Source organism: Denticeps clupeoides, chromosome 5 (genome assembly GCF_900700375.1).
Source record: "Denticeps clupeoides chromosome 5, fDenClu1.1, whole genome shotgun sequence".
NCBI lineage: Eukaryota > Metazoa > Chordata > Actinopteri > Clupeiformes > Denticipitidae > Denticeps > Denticeps clupeoides.
The window spans coordinates 4,150,217-4,170,251 of record NC_041711.1 but is presented as its reverse complement, the minus strand read 5'-3'; the positions used below and the strand labels follow the sequence as shown (position 1 = coordinate 4,170,251).

At 45.0% G+C, this 20,035-nt stretch overlaps 1 protein-coding gene across 2 annotated transcripts; it reads right to left on the bottom strand.

Moving 5' to 3' along the window:
* Positions 1–351: 351 nt before the first annotated feature.
* LOC114791027 (brain-specific angiogenesis inhibitor 1-associated protein 2) lies at positions 352–11,928 on the bottom strand. Of its 2 annotated transcripts, XM_028981527.1 has the most exons (16): positions 11,605–11,927; positions 10,211–10,381; positions 10,011–10,132; positions 9,860–9,935; positions 8,642–8,728; positions 7,799–7,860; positions 7,425–7,496; positions 6,979–7,116; positions 5,201–5,353; positions 4,515–4,694; positions 3,596–4,112; positions 3,126–3,345; positions 2,925–2,990; positions 2,671–2,854; positions 2,540–2,580; positions 352–2,464 (listed from the first exon to the last, which is right to left on the bottom strand). In XM_028981527.1, the coding sequence occupies exons 3-16, from the start codon at positions 10,056–10,058 to the stop codon at positions 2,392–2,394; spliced, it is 1,917 nt and encodes a 638-aa protein (XP_028837360.1). In that variant the 5' UTR covers positions 10,059–10,132; positions 10,211–10,381; positions 11,605–11,927; the 3' UTR covers positions 352–2,391. The 2 variants fall into 2 exon arrangements, with proteins under 2 accessions (XP_028837360.1, XP_028837359.1); XM_028981526.1 differs by having other exon boundaries at positions 2,540–2,854; positions 11,605–11,928.
* Between the last annotated feature and the right edge of the window lie 8,107 nt (positions 11,929–20,035).

Sequence of the window (20,035 nt, the reverse complement as noted above, 5' to 3'; positions counted from 1 at the left end):
GGGAACCTGAGTGACCACCTGGAACATATGCAGCGGGTACGCCATGGACGGATGTAAAAGATGGTGTGCCTTGCAGCTCTTTCTGTGGAGGACATTGAGTAAAGCTACCTTTTTGGAAACATGAGGACAGGTCTTGTGCTGATTGGATTAGGCACTGCCCTGGTTTATGAGACTCTCTTCCCCCATCTGACGCCTCCGTCAGCTTCATACCCCCAGTGTGGACAGGCAGGTGGCTGCAGAACTGGATGGCTGTTAGTTTATGAATCATCATTATTTTTTTTCTCTCTCACCATTGCAAGTATTGTAGTGTATTACATGTACTGAAGCTGGACATCCGTAATAATGAGTCTGTTGCTGATTAACATATTTTATTTAAGTTAATCTTTTCAAACATACATTACAGAATACATGCTTGTCCTCTGTGAAGTTAGTCTGTATCTACGGTGTTTTAAGGTGAAATTTAGTTTGGAGCGTGTAATGGTTGCCCCTCCAATGCAAGCTGATTTATACACATTACATTAAAAAGCTGACGACAATCTTGGACGAGCCCCCGGGGGCTATGACACAGACCAGGGGTTCCATTCTCAGTTCCATAGAAGAAAAATAATACTACATATACGCAAGTCACGGTTCATTATAAAACATTACTGCTATTAAGCGGTCAAAGCAGCTATTGTCATTTTAATTAAAGAATTTTAACTACACCTGACACCTCGGGTCAGGTGTCCAGGCTCCTGGATAGCCCTGGTCCGGCATTCTTTCAGTCAAACTGAACACCAACATAAAGTTGTCAATCTTGACTGGAGCCAAGGAAACAGCAGGCTGGGACGGGAAAATGTAGGAAATCCCAGCTCCAGGTCTGGAGTCTGAAGCGTGCTCAGCCACAGACATCATGTCTAACAATTTCATCTGGCCAGTTGGAAGGAACACCCATAATGCACTTACATGTGGACTAAGGCATTCATGTCTTTTACAAAATGCTACAGAAGGAAATTAGTGTAATTAATACACAAAGGCACCAGATACATTCACAATATTACATTATTAATCACAATTAACACAAATCCGCTAGTGGCATATCTAAAAGGGAAAATGTACTTCAAAGTAACATAACAATCTATATAATCTAAAGAAGTTTGCTCAGTACAAGTACTTTACATAATTTGAGATAAATCATGGCAGCCTTTTAACATCCTCTGAACTTAGAAAGAGTATTAAAGGATGGGAAAATGCAATGAGAGCTCTTCTACACTTGACTCTACCTAACCATATACACTTACTCCAACATGCTTTCAACATCCCAACCCATTCAGCACTTTCCGACTTACTGTCCACGTTCTGACACAGTCTTACTCACCGCACCCCTTGCCCCGGCTCATATCCTTACAGTGAGACGCATGCGCATCACGCCGATATAAAACCTGGAATATGGCCCGTTACGTCTATACAGCAAGCGCACAATCTCACAACTCACACCTGAAATACAACCAGGACACAGGCACGGCTAAACTACAGCGACAGCGGGGGGAAATAATGAAGACTAATGCTGAGATCCCGTCCTACTCATCATCCCACAACAAACGTCCTCAACCCAAACCCAACAACCTGGTTTTACCATCTACATTTCATTATAGGCCATTTACAGCATTCATTCGTAAGGTCACATGTTGAATGAGGTGTATAAATTCTCCGGTTCTCTAAACTGTCATTAATATTTACATCACAGCATTTAGCATTAAAAGCATTTAAGGCCACTATTGTAATTAATAAAGTGTGTTATTAATGATATTAAAAAGAGAGAAAACATGTACACAATTGAAAAATAATACTGTTACGAAAATTAGTACGTAATCTACATAGTTTCTATACCGTATTGGGAAATGATAGTAATAGTTTTGCCTTAGATCTTATGAAAAAGGGATAAACATAAATGTAAACATGTCACAAACATCTGTTGTACACATTTTGGGAAAGAATTATGCCAGATAACAGATTTGGCACATCTACAATATACTCACACTATCAAACCCCAATACTGCACCTAGACCAAAAAAACGAGATACCTACAATTTCTAAAAAAACAATAAAATAAAATAAGTCGAAATGTCTGGGCTACTTATCCATAACTTGAAATTATAATCAGCTATATCTATTGGAATTGATCCCTGCGTCACAGTAAATGTTCAAATCCATGCTTTCCTGTGGGAATATTCTCAAAAATGCCTGTTGGAGATCAATTTAGAGATTAGCTAATATTGATTTTCTTTAGTGAATCATTTGTCACATTAATCATAAACGGATTCCTTTCAAACTCGGCAATAACTACAAAAATATTAGTTAGCATTAAAACATTTCTCATTCATCTGAAATGGCTGACCACGTTGAAAAGTCCTATTCAATGAGAGGTGCAGAGCGATCATTGGTCACCGTCTTCCTGAGTCGGACATGAGCAAACGGATTGGCCCTGAGGAGGAGAGCATTCGCGTATTAAATTTGGCTCGCGGGAATGAGAAGAACGAGTAGTGAAGAAGGTCTTTACCTAGTCGGTGATGGAGGAGGGGAGGCCAGATCAGAGGAGATCTGAAAGAGAACGGGTTTTTGTGCTTTGGGGTCAGGCGGAACGGGTCGAGACGGAGCTGCTGGGTTCAGGGTGCCGCCGGTGCGAGTTACCTGGCTGGTCTCCGGATTGACCATGCTGTAGGGCCGGGGTCTGAAGGTGCTGACCCTCTGGGAGGGGGTGCAGCACTCGTCCTGGAAATCTGGGCTCAGCCGCACGGGGGCCGGCGGCACGATGCTCTCCAGCTTGTCCAGCTGGCCGGCACTGGTGCTGTTCACCTTCGACAGCAGGAGGGAGCTGAGCAGAGAGGAAGGGAGAAGGTGGACCTCGCCTGTTGTCACTGGTAGAAAATCGCCACTTTCCTTACCTGCTCTCTGGATGGTCAGCGGTGTTGGGGTACGGCTGTGTATACGAGAACGGAAACCAGCCTTTCCTGCGAGTGTGAGAGACAAGGAGAACGTCGACATGATTTCTCTGTATAAAAAATTAGAACTAAAGTAATAGTTTTTTTTTTTTTAGAATTTAATGAGATATGACATTCTTAAAAGAAGGTTAAAGGTCAGGGTACCGTCCAGTCCTCTCGTTCTGACCGTAGTGCCAGCCATCCCGAGGCTCGCTGATCAGAAGGGTCAAGGTGTCTCCTGGAAGGAAGGACAACAGCGAGGATCCCCCTCCCCCGCCCAGGCCTCCTCCGCCCTTGAACCCCTCCGAGCCGGTGGCAGTGTGGGCGAACATGGCTTCCGCGCGAGGGGGAGGCGAGAGAGGGAGCAGTCTAGGTAGAGTGGAGCCTGCGGAGTGAGGACAAAAGGAAACGTTGCGGGTGAGGAAGCGGACCCGTAATCGGAAGGTTGCCGGTTCGAATCCACCGAGCAAGGTACGTGGTGGTTAAAAGCGGGGGACACGTTTCGTTGTGTCACCGCGTGCCGTGCCGCAGTGTTTCACCACACTTAGAGATGAAACGCTGGAGGTTTCTTCTGTCCCTCACGGTTGTAATGAAAGCGTTTGCTGTAATGCGATGCGTCGATAAACCGTACGTACCGAAACGAGCCTCGCTAACCGGCCTCCTGGGCAGCGGCAGCGTGGAGGTGGAGAAGAGCTCCATCGTCTTCAGCACAAGCGGGTTAAAGGCTGGAGGGGAGTGGCTGATGCCCTGGTGGGCGGAGGGAATGGGGGTCATGGCCCTGGACAGAGGCGCGCTGTGGGGCAGGGGAGGACTGTGGGGCGCAGGAGAAAGACTCAGGCCCTGCAGGGAGCTGTGGGAGGACGGGGAGCCGTGGCTGAGGGACAGGACGGCCGACACGGACGGCAGCGGGGACTGCAGGCTGGAGGTGCTGGATGTGGCGTGGAGAGGGGAATGCTGGGATGGGACGTGGCCTCCTGAGGAGCTGGTGTTGGTGCTGCCGTTGCTGCTGCAGCTGTGTGCCGTGTGCTGAGGGGCCGAGGGCATCTGCGAGGCGCTTTCGGTCTGGCCGGACTGGAAGTCTCTTTGTTGCTGCTGTGAGCGACTGGCGCTATCGCCGTTGAGCAGAGGAGGCACTTCCTGTACAGACAGACGCTGAGGCAAGAAGAGACATAATCAGAGAAAAATTACAGAAGAACCGCATCCTTTATTCATCTACATTTACAGCATTTATCAGACGCACTCACCCAGAGCGACCTACAATCAGTAGTTACAGGGACAGTTCTCCCCTGGGGACACTCAGGGTTAAGTGACTTGCTCGGGGACACAGTGGTAGTAAGTGGGGTTTGAACCTGGGTCTTCTGGTTCATTTACATTTACGGCATTTATCAGACGTCCTTATCCAGAGCGACTTACAATCAATAATTACAGGGACAGTCCCCCCCTGTGGACACTCGGGGTTAAGAGTCTTGCTCGGGGGCACAACGGTAGCAAGTGGGGTTTGAACCTGGGTCTTCTGGTTCACTAGGCTACTGCCACCCTTCCTTCCCTCCTCACCTGCTCCACTGGCTGCGCTGGTCCAAGCTTGGCATGCCGGAGGACCTCGGCTATCACAGAAGCCCCCGAGGTCTGCGGGGCGGTGTGGCGCAGCAGGTTGAGGGCTCGCTCTGGAAGCTTTGTGGGCTGAGCGCAGGACTGTTGCCACGACGACAGTTTCTGAGACAAGAGCTCCCTCACCTGGCGACAGAACGCGGATCATTTCAATCAGCCTAATAGCAAAGGAGCACAAAGACAACGTGAGGGATTCTGACTGCCTGAGCATTTCTGCAACAGCATTACAAAATATATTGTAGAAAAAGACTCCTCATTCAATATTTACCACACAAAAATTAACAGTGGGACCACCACTGCCTGAGCATTTCAGGGCGGCCTAGCATTATCAGAAGGTTGCCGGTTCGAATCCCGAGCCGCCAAGGTGCCACTGAGCAAAGCACCGTCCCCACACGCTGCTCCCCGGGCGCCTGTCATGGCCGCCCACTGTTCACCAAGGGTGACGGTTAAAAGCAGAGGACACATTTCATTGTGTCACTGTGTGCTGTGCTGTACTGTTTCACAATGACAATCAATTCACTTTATCACCTTTTTTATGTTATGTGCTGAAAACAACCCAAATTAATTGACCAATTCTAAAATATTCTGCAAAGCAGCATTGTGGTTATCAGGGCAGCGGTGAATTTGCTCACCTTGCAGTGGTAGTTCATTAGCAGCTTGGTGACGGCGCATTGGCGGTCCACCAGAAAACAGTATCGCCGTCGTTCTTCCGTCAGGGCTGAGCGGTAACCCACGGCGACCAGGGTGTCCAACTCACTTTGTCGTCTGCTCATCAACTCGACATACTGAGGAGGAGGATGATGAAAATATCATGCGGCCGCCAATCCTACCATACAGTCAGCTCAAGTTTCAGCGTTTCAAACAGGACACACAAGACATATCAGTGCAACAACACCAAAAACACAGCTGCGAACTTTCATCGGACCACAAAATTTTACACATACTTACATATGTTAGTATGTCTGTATGTAGAGGGGAAGTAAAATAAATTGTTACTATACCACTAATAACCACTAAGTATTTCCATTTGGACAGACTATTTGCTCCAGGACAATATGTGAAATCGGTCATTCCTTTTTACTCATGAGTAGGTCAAAAGCACTCTTGACTTTGAGGGGAAATACATGACTGATTTGGCCGTATAAAAAGTGTTAAAGTACTAGTACAGTTGAACTTTATTTCATCAGAATCTCTTTAACTGAAGGAAGGCATGAACCCAAGATGACCGGACACTGTGACTCAGTCAAAAGGAGCATTAAAACAATTATGCAACCAGCTCATTTTTTTACTTTTTGTATTTCAATTGAATTGTACAAGTTATAGACCTCATGAAAGTTGATGAAATTTAAGAAATTATTTATTGTGGTCTAATCACCTGCTATAATGTGTCACTTTAATGGGAGGATGTGTTTTTAATGGGAGGATAGTTGGTATAACCACGACTGCCTATGACCTCCATGACCACAGGTCCACCTCCCATTTACTAACTAAAGTGGATAACAAGCATCAGCAAAAAGTAATGGAACTCCGGGTATGAGACATTACGTCCGGTCTTTGTGGGAAAACACCACCCACCCCTCTCCCTCAGCACCACTCATCTTGTCTCACCATCATCTCTTCTTTCCCTCTTTCCTTCCCCTCCACTCCAAAAACACTATTCGTTCCAAATCCCGGCCGACTGGCCACACATCAGCTGAAACAGATTTCTGCTTAATCCCGGCCTATTTGCTTTGAGACGCTGAGAAACAAACCCCGACAACAGAATAATACACATGCCGGCCCGTGCACGCGCCGATTCATCGTGTAATCGGCTGCTGCAGCGTTCATCAGGTCTTTTTTAACACTCCATACACACATATACACAAGTCAAGACCAAGGAGCCCAAAAAACAATGCAAACCCTGTTTTTAACTTGAAATGAATCTCATAATCAAAGCACCGTGATGCAGGTGGAATATAATCGATTAAATAATGACCTTGCTTGGTGATTCTCTAGTTAAAAAGTAGTGTCGGTAGCGACTGTGGCGGCCTGATCCGGGTAGGAGTTCGGCCTTGTCACCGAATTAAACGCCCTCTGAGCACCATTTGTTTCTGTGTTCAATTGGTGTTTCTCTGGCGTTCCCTCGACGCTGCTTAACATTCGTCGCGATTTTGGCAGGAATTGATGAAGAATAACGCTGCTGCTGAACGCCGTTCAGTCCATGATTACCTGATGGCACAAACTTGTTCATCTGTCTGTGTGAATGAGGCTTTGACGCTCATCTCACTGACATATTACGAAACATAACGTGAAGTAATGTAGAAAACTCGCTGGGCTGCATCGTGATGCATCGTAATCGGATGGAATTGTGAGACCACACCCCTCGTACTAACCCTACCCTTTTGATCGTGACAGCGTTTAAGCCGGGTACCTGCATCTCTCGGTCTCCATATTTGTTGGGGTGGCGACTGCCTTGACTCTTCCTGCGTAGCTTCTTCAGCTGAGACTGGCAACGTTCAATGGACTCCGCCTTGGACTTCCTCTCACTCTGGTACTTCTTCAGTGTTGCCTGAGAAAATGCATTTCGATTTATCTAACTGAAGAAGTCAAGTCAGCATTTACTGGTTATTGCTGCATTTGTTACAGCATGTATGAAGAACATGTAAAAGTGTGTAGGGATGAAAAAAAAATGACAACAGTGGAACATCTGTATCTACAGGGTCCCTGCACACTGAGGTCAAGGCAAATTCTTTGCATTTCAATGAGGAGCTTCTGAATGACTCCAAAATAGGTCAAGTCCTCGTTTGAGCACAACGCATAACCGGTTGAGCTCCAAACTACTGGAGTAGTAGGATCAGCTTTTAGGATCAAACTTACAGTTAAGTACTTGATGTCCAAGTCCAGTTTCTGTTCCAGCTGGGAGAGAAGCTCTGAATGAAACAGCTTCAGCTGAGGAGAGAAGAACAAAAGCTATTAATAACGGAGAAATGGACTCAAACAAACATTAAGAAAAGGGGACATTGGATCTGGAACTAGACCGTTCACACACGTACAGCATACACACCCTTACACTTTTCAGATTATGTAGCTCAATAAAATTGCTCCTACAGGATAAAGTCCTTTAGGAGTCATTGTGAAGTATATTCTAGTAAAAAAAAAAATTCTGTCTGGCAGGGAACTGGAAACGGCCAAACTCTGTGGCCTAAATGTTGCACACACACGCAGAGCACAGCCACTGGACACACACTGACCACGTCTTCCAGCTGAACCTGGATCTGCCTGTGCACTTCAGCCATCTGGAACAACGTGTCACCTGGAAACAACATTCGATGAGATCAGACACAGGAAAAAGGAATCTCACTGAACACTCGCTAAACCAGGATCCACTTTTACCGATCGGTATCATGAGTTAAATGTAGAGTAAACTCCAGTCGCAGACAATGGAGTGTCCAAAACACACAGACAGAAGGAGAGACAGAAGATGGTCTGAGGATGAATGCCAAGATGCTCCTAAAGAAAGATAATTGAAACACCATGGACTCTCTGGCTGCATGTAGGCATGCGGGCATCGTGTCAGGACTCAAGACGATCAAATTCAGCATCCAATCGCATGCTGCATATTCACGTCATCTCGGATGTGACCGTGGAGGCGCGTTCTTGCAACGTCAGGAAACTTTCTCTGGAGTTACAGTGGTACTCCGGCCCGGTCTAGACTGCATTGACCGGGACCCCAGGCCGTCCCTGCGTTCATTTGTAGGCTGGTTTGTTTTGGGCGTCGTCCTGCTGGGCCGAGCGGTTGGCTGGGAGCTGAACTGCGCAGTGTGTGGGGTTTGGCATCTCTCCCTTTCGTTCCCTCACTCCCTCCCCCACTGTTTTCAGCAGTACAATGAGATCATGTGGTCTTGTTAATCTTTCAACAATGCCCCCACTCTCCCTCCGTCTTTCGCTTTCCCCTCTCCCTTCTTCCCTCGGTCAGCCTCTCGCTGGCTGTTTGTCTTCCTCTTTCTCGGCTTTCGCTCGGTCCTTCCGTCCCTTGCACAACATTTCCATCTCAGTGTTCCTCTTATGATTATTTCGCCATCAGAGAATCTTACCCAGCTCCTTGGATCCCTGGCTGTCACTTGCCAGCTCGCCCAGTTTGACCAGGGCATCAAAGTAGCCTTTAGCTGCTACGGTCACTCCTGTGAAAAATAAAAAGAAGCGTGGCAATGAGACATCGCATTTAGTCAAAAGAACTGTTGCTCTGGAGAACATGTGGAATCAGACCAGTCCCTTCCAGAACTTTCCTGTAATGTGAAGTGGGAAAGGCACCTGTTCGCATTGCCCGGTCGTGCAGGATGTCTGGCCATGGCCTGAATGCTAATGGTTCCTTCAGATGGTTAGCAGTCATTACACTCACGCCGGAGATCTGCCTTGGTCGCCATGACAACAAAATGCAGAAGTAGAACCAAACCGAAGAGCGTACAAACATCTAATCTTTGCCTTGGGCAGACTTTCCGAGCCAGGCCGGATCAGACCAAGTGGAGAAGCCTGGAAACCACGGGAATATTCTTAAAATGTGACTGGACCCATCGCTCAGTGGGCCACTGAAGAAGTCAGCGTGCAGCGTGGTGTCAGTACAACCTGGCTGGAATCACCGTTCCTTCAGAGCCAACTTATCTTGATAAGTATCTGCTGCCAGCCGTAAGAATTTTTTATTCATTGTCGATTCACATTGAAAATTGAAGAATGCCCAGAGCAGCTCAGCAATTCACTGTGAGATTATTTTTAATTAATACGAGTTCCCCTAGCCTGTCTATGGTCCTGCAGTGGCTAGAAATGCCGATAGGCCGCTCTCCTCCAAGTCCCGCCTCTCTCCCCCTCATTAGTATTTAAAGCTACAGACACCGAAACGGCGCATCCTGGGACATCTCATTGTGGGACTGTAATTCTGCACCACGGCTGAATTCTGGAAAAAGACTTCAGATACAGTATTAGTGGACCAATAAGAGATATTGACATTAAAAATCCTGTCAGGGAACCTTTAACTAGACAAATATAACAAATGTATCCATTACCCTGGTTAAGATCATGAGTGAGGGAAGACTAGTCAGACGTCTATACCACAATTCTTCTTTCAAAGATGAGTCTTCCAAACCCTCTTTCCTGTGACCTTTCTACACCCTCTTACATAGTTCCCAGCAATCTACAGAAGCTGTCCATCACAGGAGAAGACCCCACACACTTGCCAGCAAACAAACGCCATCGCGTTCGTACAGTTATGAAAAACCATACGGCTACACTTTACTCATAAACAGACGCTGTTATCTTACCCGCCAAAGCTTTTTCATAATTCTTTCCCATGGCAACAAAATTCTTCAGACTGGGGTTGAACTGGTCCAGGATCCCCTAGAATTAAGTTGAGAAAACGTATTTAAGTGTTATGAGACATGCCCAGCGGTTCACCCCTCCCGATAGCAGTACCTTGTAAACATTTTCGGTCATCTTGTTGACCTCGTCCGAGCGAGACATGGTTCTTCGCTGCTTGTCTGTCGTCACTCCCTCAGAAAGCTGCCTTAGAAGTTACGGTGACAGGCCACACACCCCTTCGGAGATAGATGGCACAAGTCAAGTCTGGGAAGTGCATCAACGAGACAGATGTCTGTCCGCAGCCAGTTTCAGACCTTCCAGCAGATTCTCTTCAGGAACGCTTTCCCCATAAAGATGCTTTAATGGGCAGCTGGTTTGTGTTAGATGTGACCTTGGCGCAGTTATAATCCTGATTTATCGATACTAATTTCATTTCATAATCATTTTCAAAGCGTCCGCAGAACCAGATGTAGAAGCCTGCCGGGCTGCAAGGACCAAAAAAAAAAAGATCATTTATAAATAAAACATTAAAAACTGGAACTAGACGAGAAATAGCAGTCTATCCGCTACTTTAGAAGAGATAAGACGCTGTGGTCGGTGTTATCAATGTTATACTGTGTCAAACACTCCGATAAGAACAATGGCTTCCCAAGCACGGGCACAAGTGTCAGGCTCCTGAACAAACAGCCCAAGCTGCTGCACAGTTTACCCTCGGAAAGATCTGCAGGAACATGGCATCCGAAGCCGGAATTCCAGCCGGGATTATGGGATCGGGTCTCCTTCTTGGGTGCTTTATAGGAATTGGACCGAAGGAGGGGGGCAAAGGCCGCGACCCTCATCAAAGATGATAAAATTGAAACTCTCGCTTGCTTGTTGTCGCTCTTTATCAGAGAATGAGTTCACTTTGGGGCACCGAATTGTTCCTAATTATTCAACACTGAAGACTTTAAAAGAGTTATGTTACTAGCAATAATAATCATAATAATAATACATTTATTCATAAAGCACAGAAAGCTGTTTACAAAGTGCTGTACATGTGAAAAATAATACTCAATAAAACAATGGCTGAGGATAAAATTAACATCAAGAATTTTTTTTATAATAATAATAATTTGACTAGCCAAGACTACTAACACCTTTAAGAAACAGTTGAAAACCCACTTGTGTAAAAAGTATTTCAGACGAGTCTAACACTTACACACGCACATGCACACACTCACAAAATAAAATAAAAAAAAATATTTCGTCTGGAACTTAACAATTCCCTAGCATGTTCTATTTCTGACAAGTTAAACCTTATCAAGGCTCTTTGTTTTGTAAAGTAAAGTAAAGTAAAGTAATAATAATAAAGCTCAGTCTCAAAATGCCTGGGTATAGAGGTATGACTTCAACTGGTTTTTAATGGCTAAGGCGGACGGAGAGACTTGGATGTCCAGTGGTAAGGCATTCCAGAGATTCGGAGCTAAAGCCGAGAAGGACCCCTCACCCTTGGACAACCAGGAGCAGCTCATTGGATGACCTTAGGGGTTTTGTCTGAAGTCAGCAATATATGCAGGAGTTTGGCCATTTCGTGCTTTAAAGACAACTAGTAAAATTTTAAACCGGTTTCATACACACGTTAAAGTTCCAAATGAGCCGGGGTGCGATGTTCAGGGTGAAGAGCCTGTCACGTGGTTTTAAAAAGCGTCCCGTCCTGGGGATCTCTTACCTCCTCGCTGCTCATGCCGGTGCGGGAGCTGCTGGATCTTTGTCCGGGTTCGGGGGGGTTTCTCGGGCCAGGCAGCGCTCTCCCTCTCCACCGCCCGGGCTCACTTGCCCGAATCGAGGTCAGATTCCTGGTGCCGTCCCGTACCGCTCCTCATTGTCGGCCGGATTAAATTCATTCCCGCGATGCCAACGCTCCCCAATTTCTCTCCGCGGTTAATCGCCGGCGGTAATTACGGCCTCAGAAGTCCATTCTTCCCCCTGCCTCCGTCCCCCGTACAATGTCCGCTCTCTGTACCCCCTTCTCTCTCTCTCTCTCTCTCTCTCTCGCTCGGCCTGAATAATAATGAGATAACGGGACCCCGGCATGAATAGCGGCGCGGAGAATAATGAGCGCAGCTCTCCTCCACATTTCCATTCAGAGGGTCTCCCCAACAACCCCCCAGCTCACACCCGACGTGCCCGGGTTCGAGGCCGGAGAAATGGGTGGTAGTAGCCTAGCGGGTAACACACTGCCCTGTGAACCAGAAGACCCAGGTTCGAACCCCGTTTACTACCATTGTGTCCCTTAGCAAGACACTTAACCCCGAGTGTCTTCAGGGGGAGATTGTCCCTGTAACTACTGATTATAAGTCGCTCTGGATAAGGGGGTCTGGTAACTGCTGTAAATGTAAAATGTAAATGTAAGAAGCGCACACCTGTGGCCGTGGGACAGAGGCCCTTTAATGTCCTTGTCGCGCATGTGTTGCCAGGCAACCAACCTCAAAAATCCAAGGAACAAATGGACAATCATTCAACAAGCAAGCACGGGACACGGTGACACGACGAAAAGTGTCCTCTATATTTAACCATCACCCTTGGCGAGCAGTGGGCAGCCATGACAGGCACCCGGGGAGCAGTGTGTGGGGACTCAGTGGCACCTCAGTGGAGCCTTGGCGGTTTGGGATTCGAACCGGCAACCTTTTTCTTTTTTCTTATTGCCAGTGCATTTTACCAGCAGGGTCACCATTAAGGTCAGCCTTCAGACCACAATAAAACCAGCAGCAGTGGGGGTGCTGGACAAAGCAGTTAGCAGGGGGGCCTGAGCTAGAATCGTATTTTGTGAAACGCCCAGGTCGTCTACGGCAGGGATGTATGGTTTCAGTGCCCTGACTTCATTGTCGCACTTTTGGCTACATTGTTCAGCCCTGGTGGTTCTGACTGGTTTGCTTTCGAGAATGAAAGGCTCGTCCAACTGTTTCCAGTGAATACTGGTAATGCCCGTGGAGTGGATTACAGGAGACTGACCAATCAGCTCGCTACAACTCACAACCCCCCCCAAAATGTAGCCGGTAAATCCTGTCCTAGCTCAGGCTGGCATGGATTTTACGGTCACCCTAATTCACAGGAGCATTGTGGGGCAGCAGTCATCTTCTAACCGATACAGTACAGGCCAAAGGTTTGGACACAGCTTCCCATTCAATGTGTTTTCTTTATTTTCATGACCATTTACATTGGTAGATTCTCACTGAAGGCATCAAAACTATGAATGTGTAGTTATGTACTTAACAAAAAAAGGTGAAAACATGTTTTTTACATACATTACAAATATAGATATTCTAGTTTCTTCAAAATAGCCCCCCTTTGCTCTGATTATCACTCTTGGCATTCTCTTGATGAGCTTCAAGAGGTCGTCACATTAAATGGTATTCCAACAGTCTTGAAGGAGTTCCCAGAGGTGTTTAGCACTTGTTGGCCCCTTTGCCTTCACTCTGCGGTCCAGCTCACCCCAAACCATCTCGACTGGGTTCAGGTCCGGTGACTCCACTTTTTGTTAAGTACATAACTCCACATGTGTTCATTCATAGTTTTGATGCCTTCAGTTATGACCATTTACATTTACCAACGTAAATGGTCATAAAAATAAAGAAAACACATTGAATGAGAAGGTGTGTCGAAACTTTTGGACTGTACTGTATGTTGCTTGTAGTATTATAGTGGCCAGACCCCACACAGCTAAAACTTTAACTCCTCTAAAAAAAAAAAAAAAAAAGCATATTTGGAAAGGGCTGCTTCAACATTTCAGCAGGAGTGGTTTTCATCCAACCTCAGTTTGCAAAGCTTGTTTTTGCAGACTGATATCTAAATTACTTTTTTAATGAAAAGCTCTCTTAATTAGTTCACTTTAGTTTACACTTTTCGCCTTCTTTTCTTCATGACTTCTTTTGACATTTGGTGTCTGAAGAAGTTGTTGGTGGGTTAGTGTACAAAAAGGTCAAAAGTTAACTGTGTTTTGGAAGAGGTAGTAAGTGCAAGCATGTCACCCGTAGGAGTTACTGTTATACACCCTGGGAGTAATGGCCGGGCACCAACCCTTGTATGTTTTGGAGGGATTGGTTAGCCAGCCCAGGGTGTTCAAAATACCCGAGTCTAGGGGGTGACATTGGAGAAAGATGAGTTTATTTCTTTCTTTCCGTGGTGAGTTTCCACTGTAAATACTTGTCACTGTAATAAATGGTTGTCAATTTTCCCTAAACCTGTTGGGTTTTTTTTGCCCTCGTCCTCCTGCTGCCCCACCACTTCAGCCTGGTTCTCTCCCCTGACCTAGACCAACAGGAGGGTAACAATTGGGGGCTCGTCCAGGATACGTACGGGCTAAGTACAGTGCTTCCATGTCGTGGAAAACCACCACCTATATAAAGGAACTTCAGATAGTGTTTGGCAGGTCCTCAAAGTCTGCTCTGCCCTTAGGGTTAATATTTGGTGGTGGGGGTGTTATTTTCCTGCACATTAAGTTTGGCTGGCTGTGTTTTTGTGTCCCGTCTCTTTAAAGTTGACTCCGTGGGATGAGTTGAGGCTTACCAGTTTTTTTTACAGTTCCGAGACTGTGAAGAACCAGTGGGTTCAGTTTTTTTTTTCTGGAAAAATGCTGACATGACGCTCTGTCCGCACCAAACATTGTGGTTGGAGAACGGTGCTGATGACATCATTTCCACAAATGCCTGCTCACTTCTATAGGCCGTCCTTCTCCTCATCCTGCCTCTCTCGTTGTCATTAGCATTTAAAGCTACAGACCCCGAAACGACCTCTGGAGCTGATCCAGAACTCGACCTGCAGCACAACTTGTTCTCAACCTTTCCAAATTTTCCCACACTACTCCACTGCTACGTTCCATCCATTCATCTAGACTCTTCTCTGTATTCCATTCATCTAGACTCTTCTCTGTCTTGTCTCTAGGTGGTGGAACTTCTAACAGTTTCTTGAACAACACAATAGGTTTTGCACGTACATTTAATAAAAAAATTAATCAAAACAGTTAGGTTTGCGTTATTAAACTAGTGAACCAAATGACACAATGATAGGCATCTTAAAGCACTTATGTAAGCTGCTCTGGATAATAGTGTCTGCCAAATAAAGAGTGTAAAAGAGTGTGCTACTGTGTGCTATTTTTGGGGGGGCAAGTATGTACACTGAGGCTGTCTGAGAAAAAAAACACACAAAAAAACTATTACAGGATCACTGGGCCAGAAGCTTTTGGAACGTGTTCCCTTGCTGTAATTCTCTGCAATGCCACCAGAGGACAGATGCTGAAAAGGAAAAGAAAATGGAGCAGCATGCAAATTTGTACTATTTAATTATAAGTGAAGGCTGATCTGCTGCAAACAGGTAAAAAGGGACAGAAATCTATTCCATCCATTTCCACACTATACAGGTAGACACCTCCCCGACTTTTACACTCTATCTGTATGTTTGTATTATTAGGGACAGTACAAATGGGTGACTACTGGTACCAAAAGTACAGAAGGTCACAGCTGGGAGCAGATCCTTCTCCTATAGAGCTCCGTAGTTGTGGAACGGCTTGCCAGTCAGTGTCCGGGACTCAGACACAGTCTCAGTGTTTAAATCCAATCGCAAAACCTATCTGTTTTCTCGGGCCTTCTGTTAAAGTCCCAGACACTCATTTCACTTCACTTTGACGCAGTGTCAATTATAAAGTCCAGTTTATCACACATTCACCCTGTTAGACACAGACAGTGTTAAATTCACCCTAGTTAGGCTGTCCTAGTTAGGGTACCGGGCCACTGTAGCACCAATATACTACTATCACCACATATTTCAGTATCGGTCGTACAGTGCAACCGTCTGCCGCTGCTTCTGTTTGTTTTCTCCGAGACACGGAATTAAGCACCCAGACTACTGGCAGACCCCAGTGAAGAGACCAGCAAATAAATCCTGGTTCCTGACAACTGCTTACATACCATGAAACGAATCAGAGGGTCACCACAGCCACGCCCACCGTAACAACTACAGCTTCAGGGATCTTCAAATGGACCAGTAGCATCATGACGGACATGTAATGTAGACCATGACACTTGACAACACTCTGGACTTCTCCAACCCTACAACTGTAGGACTTCTTATTATATATTATTTTCTTTCTTTCTTATTGGACAAATCATCACCAGCCCTGCACTGACACCATTTGCAGGTTCACTCTACCCTGGAAGGGGGTCCCTCTCTACATCACTCCTTCCCAACGTTTCTTCCTTTCTGTTTTTCTCTCTCCTAGGTTTTTGTGTGGAGTTTTTCCTTGTGTGCAGAAGGGTGAAGCTTGTCAAAGTCCATTGAGACACACTGTATGTGATTTTGGGCTATATCAGAAATTAATGTTGTTATTGTTGTTACAGGTCAGTGCACGTTTTTTCAAAGATCAATTCCACAAAAAAGCAATGGAACGATATTTTAATAGCAATCAGGTATGTAAAAGTTACAGTATGGACAGAAGTAAAAACAGAAGAACAATCAAAGATACAAGAACTATCCTCCTGGAACCCGAGCTTTTGTTTGGAGTGTATTTTTATTTTCCATGAGCTGTTCTGGATCAGTAGGACAAAAGAAAACAACAGTTGTGTAACAAAAATGTTACTAAAATGGGACAAATTCTTATGCCATTTAAAACTACAGACACTTTAAGGTACAAATTCACAAGTTTCAACCTTAAAATTGGATGAGCATTAGAAACCTGTCTACTTTTGGTTCTGGAGGAACCATAGAAGAATGCTGCTGATATCGCCGCCATCTCCTTTTCTATTTGCAAATCAGATGACCCACGAATGATGCCAATAGGTTTAAATTAAACAGAATAAAATATCATAGTGAAGGGAAGCCAAAATGTAATGTCCCCACACGAGGACGTTGGGTCTCAGGAGGCTATGGAAGACATGAGAGCAGCAGGTGAGTCCTTTCGGGAAGCAACGGGAGCACATGTAGCACTCCACAGTGTTGGTAGGTTGTTTGAATCTTGAGAATCTTCCTGTCCAAGTTCCCAGAGACGTCGGCCAGGTAAACTAGACGTACATGTGCGTTTTCAGCTGCCCAACGGTCGCAGCCTCTTCCGGCCCTAAAGCTCACTTTACTCACACTCGCACTACATCACTGACGCATTAAGGTCTGACGCACTCAGAGATAAAGGGGATTGCCTCTCTCTTTGTATCAGTGTCAGGCTGGACGTTGTGTTTCTTGGAATTCTTGGCTGCCTGTGCTTCCGGCTCTGTTGTGTGTCTGTGGCTAGGATTTGCGATGATGTCTGGAGTCATGTCTGAGAAGTAAATCAGTGTGCTTGACTCGCCGTGAACGTTTTTTGCCGCAATGTAAGGCGGTTCTTCCTATCAGTCCTGTTCAGCCTGATCAGGTTAGTGTGAGAAAAGATCAACTATACAAGGTGTTCATAACTGCATGAGCCACAGAGATGATGTTTAAACTTTTAGTGAGGTTCATGAGTCAGGTTCAGAAGAGTCACGAGCTGCTGTTGATTTCACATGATAGGTCTAATAAATCCGTTCTCCTTACAGCCCATTGAGACATACTGTATGTGATTATGATCTACTGTATATAAGAAATAAATGTTGTTGATGTTATTGTTAAACATGATAAAATTTTTTTATCTATGGGTTGGCCACAGATTAAGGATGAGACTTATCTATTGTCTGATGGGGCTTTGACTAAGCCAACCTATAAATGTCTGTGTGGCTGTTAAGTAGATTGTATACATATTTCTTTCTTCATCTTCTTTTTCAGGTAGAAACACAGATTATGAACTTTGGACATTAGGGTTATGGGCCTGGCCTAGAAGTGGCCAAAAAAAATTCTCTTCTCATTATCAAGGATTTTTTTCACACCTTCTGGAAAACTAGACAAACATGACGTGGAAGGAAATATAAAACAATTAACTATTCCCATTTCTATCCACATTTCAATCCATATTCTGTCTGCATTTTAACCACTCCACAGGTTAAATAAAATCACATTGTGCATGTTTGGGATGACTCCGCTGTGACATGAATTATATTTTCCAAGAATTCCTCTCAGTCAGAATCTCCCTTGTGTTCTTATTAACCTGTTCTCGTTCAAACGGCTTGGAATATTCCAGTAATGGCATCAATTGTCCCCCAACTATTTCATTGTCTTCAGCACAATACAATTAAATTATTTCAGATATGTGACATGAAAACAAACAGGGAGGAACTTCAGGCCTACATTGAGAGGATTTGTACCAGGTTCATCTGTACAACCAACAACAGTATGCAAGTTTAACTACAATAATAAAAAAGTAAACCGTAGCTGACATTTCTTTAATGTGTTTTTTTTCTCATTACAGTATTTAAAAAGTATTAATTTGCTCTTTTAAACTAAGTTGTCTAATTTATGCTTATGATTAAATAGTGTTTTTACTTTAATAAAATGCTACTGACAGTAGGTCTGTTTAGTTTATTCACCTCATGGCAATGCTAAAATATTAGGTGTTACAGATAACTTCCATTTTTAAAAATTGAGCCAAGTTTTTTTTCAGTGTGGTTACCAGTTTGTCCTTTCATATTTTCCAGGAAAATAAATAAACAAAGAATTATTTAATTTCCTCCTGTCTTTTCTTCAGCTTCTACAGATCATGGCTTTCCATAATAATCGAATCCTTAGTTCTTAAAATTATAAGTAATATGCATTGAATGTGTTGATCCCACACCTCTCCCGGGTGTTGGCGTGTGTATCCTCTGGGTCTTCCTGTTCCCTCCCACCATTTAGTGGCACGCACACTCCATGAGTTGGTGACGATGAAGCGCTGTAGGTGTGAGTATGTGGGTCAATGGTTTGTGTGAACCCTGCAGTGGGTCCCTGCCCTGCACCCAGTGAGCCAGTGTACTTTCCAGCACCCTTACCCTGGTTGGACTCAGCTCTTAAAGACAGTGAGTGTGTGATGGACTGAGTGAGTGCAAGTCTTGAAAATGGGTCTGCAAGGTAACAAACATGTGACTTGACTAGAGCAGTAAATGAGATGGGGTCTCCTCAAATGTTTATGACAGAAAATGGTATGTGCAGGTTTGCCTGATCATATTAACCAGGGTGTGACTGTGTCATGTTGGCCAAGTCTCTGACAGCCTTGTTATTTACACGCTTCCTACTGACCTGAATAGGAGCCCATCTGTCGCCACGGCGACCGAGACAGGATTTCTGAACAGTGGGACTTAATTAGGCCAATTATCTAATTAAGGCGTACATGCAAAAATACTTCTACAGGAAATAGTATTTTTCTGTTGTGTGAAAGGGAATTATGTGTATTTGATGAGTCTGGAAAAGCATAGGAACGTGTCTGATTTATTGTTATTTCAGCGTTAGTGAAACGAAACAACGTTTCTTAGGAACCTGGCACTACGTGTGACATTCAAATAAGGTTACATACAGACATAAAGTACACATGTTCGGAATCGACAAACCGGGAGTACACAAAGTGCAAAAACATGGTACACAGGCAACAAAACAAGTAGACAACAAAGAAGACAGACAGCGCTAAAAACCAGTGAAATTAGTAATGAAGGTGCAGAGTAATGTCCATTTTGGAGGGAAGAGAGATCTTCTCGGTTGTCCTCTCTATCTGCTGTAGGGTTTTGTGACCCGATGCAGAGCGGTTCCCACACCAGACAGAGATGCAGCTGGTCAGAATGCTCACAATAGTCCCTCTATAGAAGCTGGTGAGGATCGGTGGTGGGAGACGTGTGTTCCTCACCCTCCTCAGGAAGTAAACATGCTGCTGGGCTTTGTTGGCTGTTGAGCTGGTGTTGAGGGAGGTTCACCAGCTTAACATCCAAAAAGTTACAGCATCATCTTTACTTCCTAAATGATCTAATGAATTTATCAGTATGATAAACGTAAAAAAAAAATTATCTGTATAGCAGAACAGAGCTTTTGCTGCTCGTTGTCTTTGGGTTTCTGCACAATATGAGATACCTCTTGTTTTCATTCCACCACTATCTCATTTGAATTGGTGAATTGGTTTATTACATGAAGCTTGTGTGAAGATTGTGAAGATTGTGTGGGGTGCTCTAGGACCAGCATGGAGAGTGATAAGAGGTGGACAGGGAGAGAGAAGGGGCGAGAGAGAGAGAGAGAGAGAGAGGGAGGGA